The 23,888-nt window shown below is 35.5% G+C and overlaps 3 protein-coding genes across 8 annotated transcripts; 1 reads left to right on the top strand and 2 right to left on the bottom strand.

Annotated features, from left to right (window-relative positions):
* Window positions 1–269: 269 nt before the first annotated feature.
* On the bottom strand, window positions 270–9,537 carry LOC116308966 (poly(U)-binding-splicing factor PUF60). 6 transcript variants are annotated; one of them, XM_031719485.2, is made up of 12 exons: window positions 9,421–9,537; window positions 8,810–8,927; window positions 6,863–7,050; window positions 6,633–6,724; window positions 6,318–6,438; window positions 5,750–5,842; window positions 5,094–5,221; window positions 4,133–4,452; window positions 3,500–3,646; window positions 2,884–3,161; window positions 1,942–2,131; window positions 270–1,240 (listed from the first exon to the last, which is right to left on the bottom strand). In XM_031719485.2, exons 1-12 carry the CDS (start codon window positions 9,478–9,480, stop codon window positions 1,131–1,133), a joined length of 1,845 nt encoding a protein of 614 aa, XP_031575345.2. In that variant the 5' UTR covers window positions 9,481–9,537; the 3' UTR covers window positions 270–1,130. The 6 variants fall into 6 exon arrangements, with proteins under 6 accessions (XP_031575345.2, XP_031575347.2, XP_031575349.1 ...); XM_031719487.2 differs by having other exon boundaries at window positions 7,933–8,927; window positions 9,421–9,439; XM_031719489.2 differs by having other exon boundaries at window positions 7,959–8,927; window positions 9,421–9,439.
* A 200-nt stretch (window positions 9,538–9,737) lies between these two features.
* Window positions 9,738–13,019, top strand: LOC116308977 (RING finger protein 145). The gene is made up of 2 exons (XM_031719502.2): window positions 9,738–9,870; window positions 10,434–13,019. The coding sequence occupies exons 1-2, from the start codon at window positions 9,744–9,746 to the stop codon at window positions 11,996–11,998; spliced, it is 1,692 nt and encodes a 563-aa protein (XP_031575362.2). The 5' UTR covers window positions 9,738–9,743; the 3' UTR covers window positions 11,999–13,019.
* Window positions 13,002–23,145, bottom strand: LOC116308978 (glutaredoxin-3). The gene is made up of 12 exons (XM_031719503.2): window positions 23,048–23,145; window positions 20,208–20,316; window positions 19,537–19,611; window positions 18,582–18,698; window positions 17,785–17,869; window positions 17,322–17,411; window positions 16,188–16,270; window positions 15,811–15,872; window positions 14,829–14,945; window positions 14,112–14,151; window positions 13,738–13,830; window positions 13,002–13,268 (listed from the first exon to the last, which is right to left on the bottom strand). The coding sequence occupies exons 1-12, from the start codon at window positions 23,107–23,109 to the stop codon at window positions 13,218–13,220; spliced, it is 984 nt and encodes a 327-aa protein (XP_031575363.2). The 5' UTR covers window positions 23,110–23,145; the 3' UTR covers window positions 13,002–13,217.
* Window positions 23,146–23,888: the final 743 nt, after the last annotated feature.

Raw genomic sequence — 23,888 nt, 5'->3', positions numbered from 1 at the left:
TTGTTCAGGTTCACTGGCAGGGATTATTCAAAGGTGTGAATGAATCCTTCCTCCCTCTTTTCGACCTTAGTTCAACTTTTATATGGCAAATACTCCCTTTCTGAAGTTCCAACACTGGACCCTTTCTGAAGTCCCACCACAGGCCTATGCTTACTGCAAAGCACCTTTTCTTGGGGTTAACAAAGCACACTTTCTGCTTCACTAGCAGAACACTAAACCAACGTACAATAACGACCAATAAAACTGAAGAAGAGACAAGTGCTCTGAACTACCGAAATAAAAATGCTTTCTTTTAACTAAGTTCAATGAACGTTTGTATGAACTATTTACATTCAAGTGAATTAACAGACTACAAAATACAATCTCTTCTATGGCTTCCTATACAAACAGTAAACCCAAAGGATTCTATTATGAGAAGTGACTTCTATGGGCTTTCAACACAGAAGCATAAATACACCGAACATTCTTAGGATGTGGAAAACATAAAACATTTCTTCGAGAATTTCATGAAATATGATATCTGATCACCTATATCCTTCCTATCAATTAGACAAACTAATAAACTAGCTAGTTATGCCACAGTTTCACACATTTCTGAAAGTCAAAGATCTAGTAGCATGGAATATGTTTTGACTTTGGTCCGGTAAACTTACAGTGGTATGATCCAGGTAATAGGTTTATACTTATGGAACCAAAAGCCAAGGCCTTTCAAAATTTTGGAGTTCATCGAAATGTGAAAAATTGTTTGTAATTACTTTTGCATCGGTAACACTAAAGTATTGGCCTAGGTGTTGTAGTATAAGACAATCTACAGTCTATGAATTAGGGTTACAAAGAATGAGTTTCAAATTTTTGGAGTCCCTTCAGGTTGTAGCATGCTTTGAGAAAATAAGAAATTTAGAATTTCCTTAAGTGGGAAAAGAAAAAGAAAAAGAACCAACTGAATAGGGAAAAGAAAAAAGGAATGTACAGAAAGGCGAGGAAAGAAAAAGGAGAATTAATTGGTTGATATAAGTACTTGCGAATCAATAAATTCCCACTGCAGATAACATTATTTTGTTCTTATGCAATATTAAGATATGAGCTCCAGTGATATATTCTCCCTTTAATAATGTTAATATTTCTTCCCCTCAACCAGATAAATCACCAGCTGCAAACTTGGCCTCATCATATTCTTCAGCTTTAATTGTTCTACCTCCAAACCATCGATTGTCTAGTGCAGCTACTGCTTTTTCAGTTTCTGGGGAAGAACACATTGATAATTTTATTAATGATTAATTTAAGAAGTGTAAATATAGAGGATATTACATGGGTGAGCGGAGATACAGTCAGTGAGATATCTAAATTGAACACAAGAAGATAAAATTTGTATCTCCAAGTGGCCATGTAATGTTCTGTTTATTATATAGATATTCGATGAAACTTAAATAAAACAAAAGCTCAAAACCTCTTTATTAAAGTAGCAAGCCGATTCAACAGCGATATCTTAACGTGTGAAAGATATGGTATCTTCCACTGGTGAAAGATATCAAGTTTTCGACACTAGAGAAAACCTAGTATTTCATCAATATGGTGAAAGATATCAAGTTTCGACACTAGAGAGAACCTGGTATTTCATGGATATGGTGAAAGATATCAAGTTTCGACACTAGAGAAAACCTGGTATTCATCGATATCTATATAATAAGAAATGATATTATGCATTTAACACTCCTGGGTGGCTACCATTTTTTCCCAACCAAATAGGCCTTTTGCAATAGATTGACAAGTGATTGTGAATTTGGACGTCCTTTATTTAACGATTTTTCATGGAAAAGAAGCATTGCAAGTAATCTTATACAGTAACTGCCAAACTGCTGATCAACCATTTAGAATGCCAAGCACTGCAAGTCTAATCATGGTTCTGCAAAATCCCTATGTTGTTAGAATGAATGCACTTACCAGATGTGGATGAAAATTCAACAAAGATCTTGACAATCACTTCTGCATCTTCTTCTTCTCCTTGCTTCTCTTTATAGATAACCACTCTGTTTACAATGCCAAATTTACTGCACTCATCTGTGACTTCGTGCTCTAAGTCTTCATCCAAATCTTCAACTCCCACCATGTTTCGAAGGACCATCAACTTGGACTAAAATATCATTAAAGGATCTGGTTATTTTGGTGGCAGTAATGACTTAATGGATAGTAGGGCATGGTAGGGGGACGTAGGGTGTAGTAGGGCATAGTAGGGGTAGTAGAACTTGTTAGGGGACTGGTCCACTCTTCCAGTTTAAATTCACAAGAAATTTGCTTACTCTAGAACCTCAAACTTCTGGTCTAATTTTTTTTTTACAATTTATGATTAACGTACGCACATTGATGCATTATTAAAGAAACCTGAAATAATATGATTAAATTATAATAAAAATAATAATGAATGAATGATAGAGTGCAAATAATATACCCGTGAAATAGTTAGGATGAAATAGAAGTTAGTTAGCGCTTAATTAGACAAGACATAGGAATTCAGTGAGGCATGACAAGGGCACTGGCGTTTACTAGAGTAACAACTCAACACGCAAATGAATAGATACGAAAATGCGAACATGTCAAATTATACGAAGGAAAAGCATGTACAACAAAATGTGTTTATAAAATATTTAAAAATGCGTGCCCTTGAGTAGCACACATGTACTAGTTTACTCATCACAGCTCGCCTATTTTAACTAATTAGACTTAGGCAACCAAAGGCTAGTAATTAGCTAGCTAGCTATCTATTTCACGGGTATATTATCTGCACTCTATCATTCATTATTATTTTTATTATAATTTAATCATATTATTTCGGGTTTCTTTAATGGTACCAGGGGAATAAAATGAATAAACACCATCAACACTAACCTCAATCTTTCGTGATAACTTCTGCATGACCATATAGCGTGCATTACTACCAGAAATTGACATATTCTCTTCATGACTAATGCTTCCTTCCATCATTTTCCTTTGGGCTTCCTCTTCAATCTTGGCCCTGACTTCAGCCTGTTGCTGGGCTATAGCCACTACTGACTGTTGTTGATGCTGCTGCAGTTGAACTACAGCAGCTGTTGTGGATGTCAAGGCTGCTGCTGTTGTCATTACTGGAGTGGCAATGACAGGTTTTACTACTGCAGTTGAAGGAACTATGGCCCAGAAGAAAAGGAAGAAAAGAAAAAATAACCTTATAAATGCATCCAAGATACTCACTACAACTATATCAAGTAACTCATTTGTGAATTCTCAAACTATAAATAATTATAACGAAAAAACACAAAAGTAATTAGTCACCCAGAAGTCCGTAGATCTGTAAGTTGGATACAGAATCCATCTCAAAAATCTTCGAAAACATTCGGTAACCACTACTGTAATTATTCAAAAAAATTCCTATTGATATGGGTTTTACAATGGCTTGTCCTTGTGAATGCACAAACATAATATTGGCTGCTCATATTTTATACATTTACTTAGGAGTATTATTTACCTGATATCATAGCTGTTGTAGCCAACAGGGGTTGGGATGCAAGCCCTGTACTCAACAGTCCTGCAGCTGAAGGAAAAGTGACCAAGCCAGGTGTTGTAATGACAGGAGTGATGACATTAGTGACAGTTGGTATTGTTATAGTAGGAACTGCAAAAAAAAAAAAAAAGAAAAAAAAAGTAAAACTTGAAAAAAGATTTCATATTGAACCCTGAAACAACCTTTGGACTGATCTAAGGGCACTACTAACTCACAGATGGAACCCTGAAACAACCTTTGGGCTGATCTGAGTCAGGGCATGGCTGACTCACAGATCAAACCCAGAAACAACCTCTGGGCTGATCTAAGTCAGGGCATGGCTAACTCACAGATCAAACCCAGAAACAACCTCTGGGCTGATCTAAGTCAGGGCATGGCTAACTCACAGGTCAAACCCAGAAACAACCTCTGGGCTGATCTAAGTCAGGGCATGGCTAACTCACAGGTCAAACCCAGAAACAACCTCTGGGCTGTTTGAGGTCATGGCACAGCTAACTTAAAGATAAGACCCTGAAACTCACAGAAAAACCTCAGAAGCAATGGGACGGACTAAGATTTAGTCATATTCATTTTTCAGTGTTTTAGCGTTTGTCTTACATGCAATTTCACCCTGGATTCCTTGTTCTTGAGCTTGTATTTTTGCTGACACAGCTGCTGCAGCAAGAGCAGCTGCAGCTGGTAGAGTCCCTGGTGGAGGAGCAAAACTTGGTACTGATAAACCACCTGATGAGGGTGGAGTTATGGCTCTGCCGACTCGAAGGAATTGCCCACCAAGATCAAAGAGGTTCATAGATGCAATGGCATCATTGGCTGACTGTTGGTTTTCATATTCTATGAATCCGTACCCCTTGTGTTTGTTAGGCATTACTTCTGTTGCTAAGGTGCAGCTGACTACCTTACCAAATGCTTCAAACACACTAAAACAAACAAATTCATACTTTAGATTGGGATTTAGGCCCCGTCTACACTATGCCGGATAAATTTGAGTCCGAATTTTTATTTATTTGGTTCCATTTCGAAAATTCGTTTTCGGTGAAGAATTGTTCTGGATTTGCCCAGACCAGTGTGGACAGTAGGCCTAACCAAATAAATCAAAATTCGGATTCAAATTTATCTGGCATAGTGTGGACGGGGCCTTATACATGTTCATGGCAACAGCCACTGAACAAACAACATATCACGAGTGGAATAACTGTTCTCTCTCCTTTCACTGAAAACCAAAAAAAATTCCCACTACAAATGCCACACTTTTTTTTGAAGTTCGCATTAAATTTCCCCCTGTGCATTCATGCTCTTACAATATGTAAATGCCATCATATACCGGGAGATCACATTTGCATTACCCTGTGCTATCCTGGGGGACTGGACGAATAAGGATTCAATTAACTAGTGCATCATAAACAGAAAAATGTACATCACTCTTGGTATCTACAGTAAAGACCCAATAACAAAATGCCAAGCTACAGTTCATTCAATCAGAAATCCTTCAACATCAATAACACCACAGTACAGTAATGTGATAGAGCCTCATAAATTCTAAACCACATTAATATCTTACCTTTTGATATCATCTTCATGCAGGTCAGGATGTACAGATGCAATATATATTCTGGCATATTTTTTAGCCTCCTGTTCAAATTGTTCAATGAGAGGGGCTGCTTGAGGTACATTACTTGGACGACCAACCTTAAAGACAAAAATCTTTAATTAAACTATAATTCAGCATGATAATTATAAATTATCATGAAGCTGTGATTTCATTGGATATGAAGAATGGTTAGTCAGGTGTTAATAAGAGCACTGGCATCTCACCAATGCGACTCAGGTTTGATTCCAGTTTTTAGTGGTATATGCAAGTAGAGCTTCTAGTATGTTTTCTCCTGTGCTTTGAGGGTTTGTCTCTGGGTTCTCTGGTTTTTCTCTCTCCACAAAAGTCTACTTTTAAATTTCAATTCAATCACAGAATGAGGGACCACAGGGTTTGTTAGCCACTGGCTTTAAGTGCTACCCTCACAAAACAAGGACAATATTCATTTATTTGGTGAGATCAGCATTATTTCTTTGTTTAGTGATTGAAAAGAAACATACATGTAAATATGGATACAACTCAAACAAAAAATATTATTCTCAAGAGAGTGACAAGTGGTCTAAAATGGGCAAAACATTACATCCAAGTGGATTTGGGCCATGATCAACTCATCATATGCCTAGTACCTTGATATTTCGTCCTCCCAACAATACTCCATTCATTTGTTCCAAGGCTAATTGTGCTGCTTCTGGTAGATCATACTCAACAAAAGCAAATCCCTTGAAAAAATCATACAATAAACCATTCATTCATAGCCAATCAATAAAAAATCTTTATCATTACTAAGTAATAATTAATAATTATTAAACTCATTAATAATTCATGAGGAAAACACAACAAAAATCACAACCGTGAAGAGTTTTGTAAATCAGATACAGAATCCTGTTCATTTGCATAAACTTTAAGATGGATTTTCTTGGCCAGATTCACTTTTATCTTGAAAATTTTAGCGAAACACAAAGGAACTAACCTAGATGTTTGATAAGTAATCTACAGTATTCGTGTCTGTGTTGTATCCAATATACAAACTCTCGGCTACGCCTTGAGTTTGTATATCAGATACAACACAGCCACTCATACCGTCTATATTATGTAAAATTTAATAAAAACTCTTTATAAAAAATATTTCATGATAAACAACGGAACATTTTACACTTATTGAATACATCATGCAAAGGGCAGTGCATAGCTTACCTTATGTTTCATGGTAAGAGGGTCCCATGATAAATCTATCTTCTTGATTGGACCAAATGGTATGAATGCTTGTCTGATGTGTTCTTCTCTCAGCTCAAAGTTTATGCTACCAACATATACCCTATGATAAAAATAAATATACTTACTGAAATGAAAATTTCTAGCCCCCACCCCTCCTTTTTTTTAATAAAGAAGACAATGAAATCCTCAAAGGAAAGGCACCTTTCTTTCCATGGCTGCATTTGCATGTCCACACTTTACTCAAAACAAAAAGAGATCAAATGAATACTGTATGAGAAGTTAAAGTCAAGTTACCTGCACATAAGAGCCAGAGCTCGTTGTCGCTGAGCTGCGGTTTGCAGAGCTGACATCTGTTGCTGTTGTATGGCTTGCTGCTTCGCAAGAACCTTGCAAATATTCAAACCAAAGATTTGTTATTTTAAGAGGTTTATGTATGCCAATCACAATAGTTACGTAAGGTATTACTTGGTTATTGTTGTAAAATTGATTTTAGTGTTATTTTCAAATCATAACTTTGAGCATACCTGCTGTACAGACTGTTCCATGGCATATCTTTTGGCTTTTTTTAAAAGTTCTTCTTGTGTGTACACCAGAGCAGGTAGACAGCGTTTTACTTCTGACTGTCTTGGTTGCATCCCTCCTGCGCCAGGGCCAAGAACAAGCTCTCCTCGTGTTCCATCATCTCCAGGTTGTTCGTCCTTTTCACCATTACCTGGAATATTGGACCGCAATATTAGAGTATATTTGCAATAACAGGAAAGCATTCAGAAACTTATAACTGGAATTCTCAAGCTGGGAGAGTTGTGGGCTTCAACTTTGATTCCAAAGAATATAATCTAATACATTTCTTAACCAACACTGATACAAATTAATAAACATAAAAACATTTAAAAAAAAAGTTAAATAATCAAATTTTAAAACACTCATTAATAATTCATAAGCTTATGGTCCAATTGCAGCCACCATACACGTCACATGCATGGACCTTTATACCCGATAAAGTCCTCTTTATTAGTATTCAAGTGATTTTATATAAAGACACATGTGTCTTTATATAAAGACCACTCGAATACTATGAGGATGACTTCATCAGGGATGAAGTATGCTTCCAAGTTTAGATGAAGACTTAGAGCCTCATCAAGGTCATAGTCAACCCTAAAGATCTTTGACTAACGTGCCTGTCTTTGCCTTGGCACGCAATATCCAACGTGTGGGAGCTTCTATTGAATCTGGTTGCGCATGCCCGTGACATCAAATCTCTATCGAAGCATAAAAATCCATGTTCGTGACGGCGGTGTATGGTGGCTCCAGTTGAACCAAAATCTTATAAATTGTTCATGAGTATCTTAAGCAGTTCAAAAAACTCGTAGACCATGTTTTATCAGGTATAAAAGCACTCGGCTAAGCCTTGTGCTTTCATACCTGATAAGACTGTCACTCCTACTCGTTTTTTAAACACTACATAAAATTGATACAAAAAGATATAAATTATTTTAGCACAGAGATCCTTCTTTGCAGCTTGATCTGCAAGGTCAGCATACAATTGCCATCACTTGTGATAAGTTGAAGAGTATAAACTTAAAAGATAGTTTACCACAAATCATAATGTATTTCACTCACTCCACGGGCCATGGAACTATGATACACATGGCACATACTTCAAGCTAAATTGTTTGTCCAGGTGTCAAGAGAAAAAAGAGAAAAACAGAGAAAAAAATAGGAAAGAAAAAATTGTTACATCTAGTGGATCAATTGATAGGGTGAACACATAACAAAACTGGTCTAAAATAAGGGTTTTGGGGGTGAAAAACTTAAGGGATTGGTGTAAAAATGTATAATGAACCAGATGAATGAAAAATACTGCCGTTTCCCACTTTTGATGCCCTCTACAACTCAGACTTAGTCTCATTTTTGTGCAGAACATTCAACAAGGCATATAGAACTTCAAAGACATTTTAAATATGACGAGCTTCTTTACTGTGGGATTATCTTGGCATGTGAATATTTTGACACTAAAATGAGGCTAATCATACTCTTGCATAAACACTCGGAACAAAGCAAAACAAAATATCCAAAAATGCATTTAAAAAGAAAAATAATTGGGCATAGGAATAATCATAATTGGATATTATTGAGACAGGTGTACAATAACCAAGTTCTAGGAACAAAGGCAGGAGCTTTTTATATTTTCAATGCTAGAATACAATTTCATTATTAATTATTGTTGAAAAGAGTATGAAGAAATTGTCCTGTTGAATAAGGTAAGCTGTCTTCTGGTAGTGTTTTGTGTAGACTGACCTCGGAATGATTCCCTTCAGACCCTGACAAGACACTCAATCAAACATATTTCTAGTCAGATGGGAAAACTTCATTATTTAACAAGGATTTTTTTTCTAATTTCCCTGATAATATATTCAGGATTCCCTCATTAAATTTATGTAGGAGAATTTTTTTAGAAAGCAAAGCATTACCCATGTCAGGTCCTACGTCGAATCCTCGTTTTCTTCGTCGTCTTTGCCCTCCTTCTGCTCCATCTGCACTCGCTGCTGGAACTTCCTCAGTGGAATCAGTTTTCGATGAGTTGGACATCTTGAAGAATAAATTAGTATGATAAATAACAATCTTGGACCTTCAATTTCATTGATTATAAGCCGAAGTAGATATAGGAAATTTACAAAGGTAGAAATACAGGTAAATGCGAAAGAAGATGAATACTTTTTAGTTTGTTAGGAACAAATATAAGACACTTCGATGCTAGTGTCAGGAAAACTATGAATTAATTATCAATTTCACACAACATAATCATTCCCCATAAAGAAACCAATCGACCAATTGCAATCCAAAAAATAACGAGAACGTCTTTAAATGGAAGACTACAATGTCTAGACAAAAAGATATACGTTGTACCTGAAAGTTCAGGCTAAAAACATAAGGACGAAAAACATGGCTTTAATTTGATTGAATTGTTGTGACCAAACACGCTTCAAAAACCTAATGAAATATCAATTTTTCAATAAAATTATCAACCCAAATAGTTCAGTTGTTATTTAGTAATAGTTTTATGAAGAAAGCGCTTTATTACCTCTCCATTTACAGCCATTAAATTAGGTGTCTCTGATATTTCCATATCCTCAGTCGCCATCTTTCTTGCAGCGTGGTTTTCCTTTGCACCGAGCAGACGAGGCGTTATAGAAGCAGAAAACCCATTGGTCCAGCACTAACAACTATTACCCAATCACCTCTACTTTTGAATCTACGAAACTATTTCGTAGTAGTTCCAATATAGTATCTTGCTCGCAATTGGTTCAAGTCTCGCCAAAGCCTTTGTCCAATCAGAGAAAGGTTTATATATTGGGTATATTTATGTACGTATTTCCGGTTTCCCGTTGCTGTCCCAAAACCAAAATGGCTGACAAGTGTCTTGAAGTTGTTTTTCGTTTGCCATTCCTAATTTCACTAGAATGGCTCCTGCTAGACACCACCACAATACTTTTCGATTCTTGGAATTATTTTAATTGCATTCAGATACTTGGTAAGCAAAGATTTAACAGGAATTAGATTTTGAAGAAGTATTTTCGAGGTCGATCAAAACGACGAGGGAAACCAATAATAATATTTCAAATTTCTTATTCACTTATTTACGTCTGTATATCAAATATATCCCCACCAAACTGCTCGATCTATAACGATTTCACCTAAATTAACTAATCCTATAGGGATTTTAGGGATTGTGGAACTATAAGTCATCAAATTTGTGAGTGGTGTTTCAAACATTAAGTTTTTGTATAGTTGTACATATAGCTTAACAGTGGTTCATCTAAAAATGGAAAAAAATAATCTAAAAATTAAATCTCTTACGAAAACAAGGCTCTCGGAATGATCATGTATTTCAACCAATAGGAAGTCTTGAAATTTATTAGAAGATTACTTGACGTGGATTAATTGTTATGTTGAGCCCCTCCTTCTTTTCGAGTATACTGGTCTAGTTTCTATCCCACTACCCCCCATGGGGCATGCACTCTTTCAAAAGTGCTCGAAAGAACTGCTTGTTATATTAAATAGCTAATGGTCTTTTTGTTTATTTTTAATTTGCAGGAGTGATAGCAATGGTAGGCTTGTTCCTTACAAGCCGAGATCAGCTCTTCACATTCTACAACTATATTTTGCTATGTTTGGACTTGTCAGCAGTTTTATACCTAAATGTATATAACTCAGTGGATTTCTACAGTATGATAGAAGAGAGAGGCTTTAAAGGTCTTCATTTTGAAGATATTTTCCCCTTGCTACCAATCATTATATGTGCATGGATTTTCTACTTAATATCAGTTATTTTGTACTCAAGAACTCTACATTCCTTGAAGCCGATTATTTTCTCTCTCTCAAGCATTCCTGTCATCACACGTTTCTTATATCCTCCAAGCTGGAAGGAGTACCCATCAATGTGGCTGTGTGGATGCTTTGCTGTCTCAGTATTTCTAGTGATAGAAGGCATTTATAATTTGTTTTGTAGGATTGTATATGAAATCATAGACTGTGTAAGAATCATGCAGTGGATGTATAGAATGTATGGATTTACTATTTTGATTATGTTTCACTGGCAAAGGCTGGAAGTCCCAACTTGTCTCATCACATTGTTTGCCTGCCTATTTACGTACAATACTCTGGTGATTGTGGTATTTTCATACGAGGCATGTAGTTTGTACCAGGTGTTTCATTTTGGCATTGCACAGACTTGTAATTCAACTTTAACCATGTTGGCATGCTGTTTTATCATCCAAAAAACATGTGGACTGTTATTACTCTCAATCAAACTAAGTTTCCATGGTGAATATGCTTTACAAAATGAGGAAGCTGTTGGGTCACCCAATGGGATGAGAGAGGGCTTTGGATTCTTTTTCCTGTGTCTTTATACTGGACTTTCTTCATGCTCGCCAAGCCGCAAACTAGCACTGCTTCAGGTTATTTTCTATCTCATTGTGTCTGCGATGGTAAGATCAATGTTTGAAGTTGTAGAACCGAATTTGATTGCACTGCCATCACGAAACAATGCTAGCTTCAAGAAACACATATACCCTTTAGTATTCTGTGTGTCACTTCTTAGTCTCTCAATCTACTTGGCTATAAGTGTGTACGGATTGAAGGAGAGAATACCATTCATCACTCCGAACATCATTACCATTGCCCAGATACTAGCAGCACTCACACTGTACACCTTATACAGATATGAAGCACAGCAGACTGAATTATGGGAAGAATTGGATGACTACGTTTACTACGTAAATGGTGGCTGTCGCCTTTTTGAATTTGTTGTCATTTCAGCAGTACTTTGTTATAGAGTCTGTGATTTTAGTCTTGAATGGACTGTATTTCAAGTTATCATGGCAATACTACATATTTATTTCAACATCTGGACACCAGCCAAAGAAGGATGGCAAAGCCTAAAGATGCGACACCAAGTCAAGCAGAAGTTGAATTCTCTTCCTATGGCAACACAAGAGGAGATTGAAGTCCTTCAAGATGTTTGTGCAATATGCCTAGATGAACTAAAGGCAGCTAAAGTCACTCCTTGCAAGCATTACTTTCATAGTTTGTGCCTAAGAAAGTGGCTAAATATCCAGAGCAAATGCCCAATGTGCCATTCTAGTATCATACCACTGTAAGATGAACTCTCTTAGTAATGTAGGTATTTATTTAAGTATCATTCATTTTTTTACCCGTGTGGGCAGGGACACCATGACAGCATAGCAAATTACTGTAGGCCCTTTAGTGTTAACAGGGCTTTGAAGATGGTCCTCATCAGTGCCTTCAGTGGCTCTTTTAAGTCCACCTTACAAAGAGTTGTTTAGTTGGAAGACAGACCGGGCCTAAGGTTTTAAGTCCTTGTCTGAGAAGACTTGAATGTCTAACCATTTGTAGATATAATTACAAAGGCAGCACCTTCTCAGTTATTTTAAGACCCTGAGTGTTGGTCAGGTTGAGGCTTGAACCACCTTCTTCCAACCCTGTTAACCGAGTGGAATAGAACCCTTTAGTTACCACATGGATTTCCATTTCAGACCATGTATTATTCTTAAAAACCTTTGAACTTTAAAGTTCAATAATAATTTTGCTCATATCAAAAAAATTCCTGTTTTGAAGAATAAAACATGGCCTTAAATGGGAGAACATTACATCTAAATTCAATGAAAGAGGTTTATTATCAATGAAAGTACTGCTGTGTGTTATGTATGACATATAACAAAGCCAGTGCAGACTCGTACCCAGTTGCTTCTTGTCTTATTGATCATGCTGTGGTTGATGGAAAGGATTTAGTGAGTTCGCGGTGCATCAAGAGAAGGAAGGAAGAGAAAAGCGAAGCCATCGCACATTAAAAAAGTGTGAGTGACAACTGGGTACGCGTCTGAAGCGAGTGCAAGTTGTTATAAATAAGATGGAGCTTATCTCTGAAATGGTACATTTCAGTTCTTAGACATGGACCAACCCGGCCCAAACCACTTCTAGTAATTGAAGCATACCATTTAGAACTGGTTGCTTGGACCGATCGGTTCAACATAATTGAAAGTGCCCTTAGACTCTGATCTCCTCTTTTAGGTGTAATCTTTTAGGTCTGATAGAGCTCAGTCATGTAACTATTCATTGTACTTGATAAGATGAGAAATAAAATTCCATTCATTCTTAAAACTTTAATCAAAAATCACTGCTTAAATTACGTCACACTTAATTTATCAATGCAACATAAAACCTGATTCTATTTGATAAAACAAGCATTCGAATGACTGGTGGCTATACATTCTCTCCTACTGTCCAAAATACTTGAGAATAATAAGCTATGTTCGTTGGCCATTTAGTATGTTATTTCTTCCTTTCCATTGACTGGCTTTACTCTTTGATACCAAGGGCTTCCTCAAGTTCGCCATTTTCATCTAGTTCCTGTAGAGAAATATTTCAATAAATCATATTCAAGGCACATAAATTCAGGAAGATATAGACCCCCTTCAAAATTATCTTGGATGCTTGTCCAACGAGAAAATTCAAAAGAATAACACTTCATTTTTTGTCAATAAGACGTCTACACGTATCCGTTTTTGCATGAAAATGCAAACTTTTTGAACTGTTTTTGAATATTTTATTGTCCACACGTACCGTTTTCAGATCATTTTTACCCGTCAACACTTATCCGCAAAATACAACTCAAGAATGAGCCTTCATAGTCTAAGAGCATGGACTCATCAAATATATGACGCAGTCTGATACTTTTTCCAATACAGTGAGGTCAGTGTTTTCAAAAAGTTTCATTTTCCCCCATCCACACAAATAAGTGAAAACAAAATTCCGAGAGCCATATCCACTGAGTTCGTTTAATACTGAAACCACTATAAAAGAGACAATGAAAGCTTACCCTAACAATATCCAGACCCCCTATTAGTTCACCATTTGCATATAGTTGTGGATAAGTGGGCCAGTTAGAGTGCTTCTTTAGACCTTCACGAACCTGTTCAATTGAAAAAATATGAAAATATTATGCAGACTTACATTCTTAATTACCTTGGGATCATGACAGCTATGGGCTGGAGTAGTCTATACTCCAATATTCTCCAATATCTACTATTCTTTAGGTCTGCCTCCTTCCCCACAACTCTTCCTTGCATAAAACAATTTACAATATACAATTTTACTATACCACTTTTATGCACAAGAGGTAGCCCTTTCCAACACTCTAATAAGATTTAATGCTAATTTGATGATTTATCTACGATGCTTCATAATAATTACCTCATTATCTTGAAGGATGTCAAATGTCTTAAGAGGAATTCTATAGAAAGTAATCAAATCAAATTAAAATTATTTTTCTCCAGTCCAGTATCCTAAAGCAGTTGTTATTTTCTATCTCTGACTGCAGTAGTCTGGTATCCTGGTATAATGGACTGCTAAACAGAATCCACTAAACAACAAAACCAAATATAAAGTAACTGGGGGAAAAAGAAATATGTCTTTACCATCCTAAATTCAGTCTTGATACTGTGAAAACGGCCTTGAAAATTAAATGGACCTCAACCTATGGCCTCAGTCCATATATCAATGACCTCGGGCACAGTTATTCCCTATCTGACCTCCTGCTCCAGTCTGGTAAATAACCACTATATGCACGACTCAGGAATTTGCCAATAAATTTCTCTAAGAGCTACTTTGCACAGTTAGATAGTAGTACTTCAGTACTTAAACTATAGGATTTGGAGAAGACAAGCATTCAATGCACCCTTCTTAAAATTGTCTTGGATGCGAGGTTAACATGGAAATACAAAAGAAATGCCATGCACATTCCATCGAGAAAAAGTGTCATTTTTTTCATACTTTTGAGAAGGGTGCATAATGTAGTATGACTTAGGCTGATACAAATGTTGAATTTCACACGAGCTGAACCTAATGACATAAAAAAAGACCGGCTCATAATCCATATTAACGTTTGACCTGAGCCTTGGTGATACATACCTTGGATTATACTTTGCAAGTATTCCAACCATTTGCCTACTGAAACCACATTTTGGGGCATCTTGATTGCCCTTCATGAACAGCATCACAGGAGAGGAGTTGATGAGGGACTCAAGTCTGGATTCAAAAAAAGAAAAGAAAAGAAAATCAAGATTTTATCTGGCTAGGTGATGAAAGTCGTAATATAATGTTTGATATAGGCTTGATATATTGCAGGTCAATTGTACATTGGAAATCACACAATCCAAAAATACAACTTTACAAGGCCATAGGAAAATTATTGAGTGTGTTGGTGTTAGGGGGAAGGGGGGGGGCAAAGTTGCAGACATCACGTTAGGGATACCATATCACAATTTAAAGTGCATATGAACCCTTCGACAATACTTTCAGTACTGATTCTACATGAAGTAAATAGTTGAATGGTAAAATATTTTTTGATTTGAGTGATGCGTCTCTACGTTATGAAGGTTTATACTTCCAATATGCTAATGAGTGTGACGTCTATTAAGGCGTAATTAAATATACAAAATCGAACTGGTTCATAGATACAGTATTTAAAAAGCATCATTATTTTACACATGGTTTACATGAAAGCTATTCAAAATTTTTATTTTCAAAATGGCCAGCATTTAGTATTACTAGTTACAACAAAAACACTCAAATACCTTACCTGACGTCACCATCATTAACATATTGGAAGTATAAACCTTCATAACTTAGAGACGCATCACTCAAATCAAGAAATATTTTACCAATCAACTATTTACTTTATGCAGGACCAGTACTGAATGTATTGTCAAAGGGTTCATTTGCACTTTAACCATATTTACATTGAAAGTTTATTGACCAAAAGGTGAGGATGCAGCTAGTAGCTAGTAGTATATAGGCCTCCAAGCATCTTGGCTCTTACATTATATATTACAATGGAACCTTTCTTTTTTCAGGACTTAAGTAATTTCCCAACTTTTTTTGTTTTTGTTACCTTGATTTCAGATCCTGCTTCTTTGGTATCATTGATTGAAGATCACCACTTTCTGCCATTTCCTAAACATCCATAAAAAAGTCTTAGCTTGAAACTTTTCTTTATGAAGATCAAAGAAGCACTAGCACCAACAGACACATTGAGAATGAGATTCTTTGTTTGAACCATATTCATGGCTCTGACTCCCCTTAGTTACCATTGCTATGTCCCACAACCTCAACAAATTAGCTAGAATATCTCAGAATTTAAAGCTCTGGTCATATAAAATTAATTATAAATTATTTCTATTGTTTACCGTCCTTTATAGATCTAAAGAGTACTACCAGGATTACAAGGCTTAATAGTTCAATTTTCACAAAATAAATCAATGCAAGTACCTTAATGATGTCTAGTCCACCAATTAATTCACCATTGACGTAAAACTGAGGATATGTTGGCCAGTTGGAATAGTTTTTCAAACCTGGAAAAGAATTGAAAATATTATTGTCCATCCCAAAGGCCTTTTGCATCAAATAGTCACATACTAATATATCACTTTGATAACAAATCAATTTAGCCAAAGGCCCTTACTGCCATTTTCATAAACATGCAACATGCGACGAGCAAACTTGGAAGCTGTGAGCTGCATGCTGAAATTTGGTTTTTCACTGCTGTGAGTCAAAAATATGAAACATTCGGACTGATTAGTTTTGATTGAATGCAGCGTAAAACCCAATTTCAGCATGCAGCTCACAGCTACCAAGTTTGCACGTCTATGAAAAGGCAGTAATGAAGGCTCTGCTGGATGGCAAACAAATTTCAAAATGCTTTTTATCATGAAATTAAAAGTGGCATGCGTGGTATATACTGCTAATGTGTCATCATTCACCGCTGTGATTCCAACAGATTGGTATGACCCATGCAGACTTCACATGTAAATATTGAGTTTGTTAGATGTGACACTGGTTTTTCTCCTGGTTCTCCCGTTTTCCTCACTCCGTAAAATTCAACATGCAAGTTGATAGTTTAAGAGTTTCTTTGTTCGTGGGAGTCATGATTTTACTACTTTTTTGTTTCATCCACGATTTTTATTTTCATATTCCTGCTCCGAGCTTTCTGGTTACAAACCCATCGTCAGGGAAAATCTGATTGAAATTACATTCAAAATTGCAAGACAACAACAATCACATGTGCGCTAGCTAACAAACATTACAATTGTGCCCGCGGAAAATAAATAAATGAATAATTAAATAGATAAATAAACAAACAAATTATATAGTCGATACTAGTGTTTGATCTTATTAATAAGTGGCACAACTATGTGGAACAGTCCTTCCACAGTCTCTATTGAACAGCACATTGTTCTTGGAAGCTATTAAAAATGCTTCAGTCCATTTGCGCTTAGACCAAGAAGCTTCACTAGCCATTGTAGTAGAGAGCTGTTTGTATAGATTACTGGAATATAGTAAGGAGTGTGTATGGAGGATACAAGGGAAAAATATGGAGGATATACGGGAAAAATCAATAGTTACCTTGTCGAACTTCATCGTCTTTCAGAATGTCAAAGGAACCATAATCAGCACCCACATTTTTTAAGACCTCAACCACCTGTCTGCTAAAACCTAACATTATAATTCATGTAATATTAATGTATTAGAAACCTCGAAATACAAAGGGAGAGCTCTTTCTTAGTGGAAACAGATCCTAAAAAGGGTCCTTTGAAATCCCATTTTAGACCATGTGTCATTCTCATTCATGTGTTATAATCTTGTCTCCCCAATTAGTAGGGCACTTGTGCCCGGCTAGAAGATATAGAGACATTAATAAAGTTATTATTATTATTCTCTTGAGAATATGTTTCTTCATTTGAGTTGTATCCATATCATTTGTGTCTGCTGGTGTGCAACTGTTAAACAAAGAAGTAATACTCTAGGGATGACACATGGTCTGAAATGGGAAAACATTGTGAGCAAGCTGAGGAGTTTCACTTCATACCGCATCTAGGTTCTTCTGGTGTTCCTTTCATGAACAACATGCAAGGAGAACTGTTGATGATGTTTTTGAGACGAGTATTGATATCCTAAACAAAGATTCAAAGCAACTTTATTAGGTGAGGCTTTTTGAGGCAGGCCAAGCACTGGGACCTTGAAAGGAAAGGTTAGCTTTTTTTACCAATCTTAGTTATGCTTTTTATTTAAAAACTAAAATAGCAGTTCGTTTGAACCATTGAAGCATCCCTAGGCCACGGGCCTGTCTTAAAAACAGAATTACTACTGAGAGGAGATTTCAGTACATGATAGCCCCAAAAACCAAGTTAGCTTGGTTTTCACTAGTCACACAAAGATAAGAATAATAATGATGAGAGAAGATAGTAGTTAAGTCAATATTTCGTTCTACTCAAATATTAAAATCCTGTTTAACTAACCATGAAAGATTATCTGTGCTTGCATAAGTAGTAGTTACATGGTATGCTTATGTTTGCGTCACTAGTGAAAATCAGGCTTTAGTTTTGTGTTTCAAAAGAATCATTTCCATAAATCGATTTATTAATACTAAAATATATTCAGTTTGTTTCATTTACATATATTATTATTTCCAAGCTTTCAAATCTTAGATCCATTATCACGGAATATGGTATTACGAATGAAAAAAACGACTAAACTGAGTACATGCCAAGCCAGCCTAAAATAATAAATATATTTAGATGAAATGATAACTGAATATTTAATAACACCCACATACGAAGAAACCTTAAATTTATTAAAAGTAGTTATTTTTTCAATAAAATGTACCTCCTTTGGTGGTTCATCAATAACCTGTGGTGGGGTAATGATGCTTGAATGATGCTCTACTTTCTTGGTTAACTCAGGAGCATTAGCACCATTAATCCGGTCAACTACCTTCTGATTCTAAAAGAATAATTAGAGTAATGTGACAATTTATGATCAGGAATTTTTAAAATATCCACCAGTCATTGAACAATGTCTGGTCAGAATTGGAATTCATCCGGTCAAATCTTTGCCTTGCCAGTCATTTTGAGCACTGAGTAACGTCGAGCCAGATATGTGGTATAATTGGTGACTGACCAACCATTATTAGAGACAATAATATTTATTAGATCCAATAAGGACTAATAGTAGGAATTATGGTCAAGTTGCCCCAGAGTCAAGTCACCTGGAGTCAAGTCGCCTGCAATGTATGGTCAAGTCGCCAGGAGTTTTTTTACTTATGACAAACTGGATCATTGTTTGATAGGGGTTGTACTAGTATACGTCGTAATAATTGACGAAAACTAATCTAAAATGCCTAACAAATGTTTTATAAAGCTTTAATACTGCTAAATAAGTTATATTTGTGTTTCTGGTTTGACAATTCCCTTAAGTAAAAAACTCCGGGCAACTTGACCAAGACTCCGGGTGACTTGAATCTCAGGCAACTTGACCAGATACCATTAGTAGTAAGGTATGAGCTCAGAAGATATTTTTTCCTTGTACGCTCACTAAGATTCAAAAACATTTAGGTTACCATGAACAATGATCTGATCTCTGTTAATTACAAAGTGAATTGAAAACTTGGCGAAAGCAATGGAAATTATAACGGTTGATTGGACAACACTATGATAATGACATAAGCCTAATGACATCTCTAATGAAGTATAACACTAAAATCAGCCCCTTCATTTACACTTCATTGAGTATCTATAATCTATTCCAAACTCTCTTATGTAGTTGTTTTTGCATTACTTACTTTGAATAAAAGAAAAGTAGGGACTGCACTAATTTCATATTTGTACGAAACCTCTGGTATTTTTTCTGCTTCCAACTAAAAATGAAAGTGATGGTTAGACTAAGGTCAAAGGTCGAACCTCACATAAGCTGTATGCAGTAAAGGCAATAGATAAATAATGTGTAGTTCCATAAATTATCCATTCCCCCACCACAGAGGAATTTGGAATTTCCAAGGGGTAGGGGGTTAGAGAAAGAAAAGAATTACAATTTGTATGGAAGAAATTAAGTATAGTTTCTGGGGCTAGGGGGACATCTTTAAAAACATTCCTCCATGGGGGGAGGTGGGGAGAGGGGTTCTGTCATATGGTTGCTCAAAATATTGAAGTGAAGTCAAAAGGGCGTGACTGTGACTGTTACAAAGTACCTTGCTCCAGTGCCACAGGAAGCCCATGAAAGGCAGGAAAATGGCTGGAAAAAGGCATCTCAAATTTACAGAATTTCAAACTTTTTGTGAGTGAAACTTCATCCAGATAAATGCTTTTAGTTCTAAACACATTTTAATTATTTGTTCAAAAGCAGGGAACAGGGGTGTTGACGACTTGCCATCCCCCTCATCACCCCTGGATCTGCCCCTAGGACTGTTTATTTCCCACTTTTCAAAAACAGCTTTAATTACTCTGTTATTTTTACCTTAACAAATGTGACATGTGGATTGTCCTTACTCAAAACTTGCACCACATCACTCATCTGCCCATACTGTGGAGACCATGGAGCAAAGAAATAGACCACTGTCAGTGCTCTGTGAAAGGAAATTAGATGAATAAATATTATATACATAAACGAAGCTCCACAGATACACAATACACTGGACCATATGCTGCATACACAACACATTATTTCAACAAGGAGAGAGAGTGCATACCACTATAATTATCATATCTGTGAAAAAATTATTGTTAAAATAATTGCACAAACTAGTAAGCTCAGTAGGCCATAGACCAACAAAACTTTTCATTCAATTTGTAGAACTTTGTTAGTTTACTTTTTCATGGATATATGGTAATATGCACTGTAGTATACAGTCACAGTCAAATTGTTGGAATGATTATGATTTTGTGCGACAAACTATTTTTTTATTACTATTATTTTTCACACTTGGTACATAATATGTGCTTATTGACTGAGTAGGAGGGCCGTATGGGAAAATATTTGGCTCGAGGTAATGCCGTACAAAATGACCGAGAGCCAAATATTTTCCCATACTACCCCGACCTAACTCAGTCAATAAGCATTTTTATCATATGACCCTAAATAAAAAATATATTTTAAAAGTTGCAAATTATGTCAATATGATTGTAGGTTTCGAGCAGGGCTGTACGGATTCGTACGGCCCTGCTCGCTTAAAGGCATATGGCCCTTCTCATGCCATTTTCCCTGAAGGTTTTCTTAAGAGCGAATGCCCGGGCAGATACAGGTCATATGATAATAATCTGTGAATTATCTAGAAATTCTGGTGAAATATGATATTTTGCAACTAGACCTTTGATAAGTAATATAAAGAACTCGAGTCCGTGTTTTATTGGCTCACAGCCATTAAACACACAACTGTTTAACATAGCCTCTTGTCTTATATACATTAGATAGAAAATTCGTAAATTGCGTTTTTTTTTTGCGTGAAATGATAATATGGTGCCAAGTAATTTTGGCAATGACTGTAGCTAGGCTGTTTTCAATTAACTGAGCAAACATCATAAATACAATTATCAGAAGATCATATCAATATACAAAGACTTCCACCAGACTCCATCATCTATGCTATTGGATCAAAATGTTATTGGTTTAGAGTAAACAAAAATACAGTGGGATACAAATGGATAGTGGGAATGTAAAATTTAAATAGGCTGGAGAGGTTTTTTCTATCAGGGAACATGTTTCATGTTTCTAATGGGTTTTAAGTAAAAATAAACCAAGTTGAGTATTTAAAAATTTATCAAGTGCAAACAGAAAATGGATTATAATATTAATGCTGAAGTATTATATAAATGCTACCAAGATACTAATATCAGTTGAAACTTTTACTTTGGAAAAAAAAAAAACGATTTGTCTCTATGCAAATCATACCATGTACTGTACATAATAAGATGAAGTATCACTAAAGAAAAAATGAAACATGCCTATCTATAAATAGTTAAACTAATGGAATTTTTGTTGTTGTTGTTGTCTGTGGGCTTGTAATAAACATAAATAACTTACTTGACGCTTTTAGGAACATTTCAATTTTTTTAAATATTATTTAAGTTTTTTGAGTAATCATTGCCTAAGGGTCACATCAAATTTCAACTTAGGGGGACTAAAACACTATCAAAGACTGTGATTTTTTCAGAGTTTCTGTTTCAGCTTGTGACAAATAACAAATTATTCTATACTTACTTTCTAGCTTATTAACCTATTCTCACCAAATCTCAACTTGTCGTATGAGTATATAACAAACTAAAAGTATTAGGTTATTTAAAAGAGATTTTTCTGGTGCATAAAATGATTATTATGATTTAAACTGTAAAAGTTATTTATTATCTTAAAAAGGAAGGAATATGTTTTTATAAATTCAGTGATAATTAAAAAAATATAATTTATAAATTGCCCTGTAGGAGTGAAAATTGTCTTCAATAATAAATGGCCTTAAAAATTTTGTAATGCTCATGTAAGGAATTTTTGGGGGATTAAAAACTTTATCAAGATAAAAAGGGGATTTTCTTTGCAATTTCGAATAGCAAGGAAATTATTTTCGTATTAAAAATATTAATAAGATAATGAATTTTATTCCAAAATTTGCATCTCAATTGAGCACAACAACTTGCAGTGTATTTTTATTGGCAACACACTGGAAAAGTTGTTGTGCTAGCTTGCTTGTGCACCTTCTATTTTGTTTCTTACAGCAAAGAAAAAAAATTTTTTTTTCGAAAATCCATTTTGTAATCACGGTTTACAGATTAAAAAAAAATTTTTTTCATGGAAGAAATACAGGATGCGAATATATCACAATTAAGGTGATGTTATGCTCTAAAATGCAAATTTGTGTCTAGAGTCTCAGCGTCTCTGCGAAGCTTGTGACATATTTGAGCTTTGTTCACTAAAATCTCTAAAAAGCAAGACAAAAGGTTTTTTTTTCTCTTTTGTACAAAATGTAATATTTTAACAATAAGCTTAATATTTTTACAGCTTCTTACAAAATTAATTTGCGAAACCAAACTATAGCAAAATATCAATGCATTGAAAAGCGTAAGAAATAATTTCTCTTAGCTTAGGATTTTTTAAATTATAAAACATAATAATGATAGAAAAATGCTTCTTAAAGAGCACAAATGTGTTGAAAGGATGGTGAATTTATAAGCCTAGCATACGCGCTTGTCGTCCGAAGTTGAGCCTTTTTTCCTTCCTAGTTGTAATAAAATGCCTTTCTTTTCAACTGTATACTTTAAAGACATTAATAAAGAATTCAGGGTATGGATCATTGGATATTTCTGGCTTACCTTGAAGATTCAGAGAGGATTTTATCGAACTGTGCAGACGATGACACTTCGTTGACCGCCATGTTGGAAGTGATGCTATGCGCCTGCGAGACTTGACATTTGGTTTGAAGGCATCTGCGCACGCGCATTATAAATCTGGTTTCTTTCTTTCTTTCTTTCTTTCTTTCTTTCTTTCTTTCTTTCTTTCTTTCTTTCTTTCTTTCTTTCTTTCTTTCTTTCTTTCTTTCTTTCTTTCTTTCTTTCTTTCTTTCTTTCTTTCTTTCTTTCTTTCTTTCTTTATTCCTTTATTCCTTTCTTTCTTTCTTTATTCCTTTCTTTCTTTCTTTCTTTCTTTATTCCTTTCTTTCTTTATTCCTTTCTTTCTTTATTCCTTTCTTTCTTTATTCCTTTCTTTCTTTCTTTCTTTCTCTTTCTCTTTCTCTCTCTCTCTCTCGATAAAACCACAGTTTAAATTCTAGAACTTTACTTGGATTCAAAAAGATTTTCGTAAGTTTCACATTAATAACTAGTATACCTCGATGATTATCTTTTACGCAAGAAAGTCAAAGTTCACATTATAAAGACTGGTTTTTAATTAATTTTTATTTTCATCGCTTAGTTTAAAAATAACCGGACGGATCATACTTCCAGACATCGAATGCTAAAGTTTCGTATGGTAGCGCGAGACATTTAAGGCTACGCCGGAGATTTCGACTCCGACACTGCTATCCCGGGAGGAATTACAGACTGATCAGGAAGCTCGGCAAAAGCCTAAGAGAGAGGTGGCCTGAATGGTGCCAGTGTCGCTATTGAACGGCTAAGTACCCATAGCTACTCCTTTCCGCCATGTGGGACGCGTTTT

Source organism: Actinia tenebrosa, unplaced genomic scaffold (assembly GCF_029948245.1).
Source record: "Actinia tenebrosa isolate PJP-AT-01 unplaced genomic scaffold, QUT_ActTen_1.0 PGA_scaffold12__29_contigs__length_12842862, whole genome shotgun sequence".
NCBI lineage: Eukaryota > Metazoa > Cnidaria > Anthozoa > Actiniaria > Actiniidae > Actinia > Actinia tenebrosa.
Note: the sequence above shows the minus strand (reverse complement) of the source record. Positions and strands in the feature narration are given on the sequence as shown.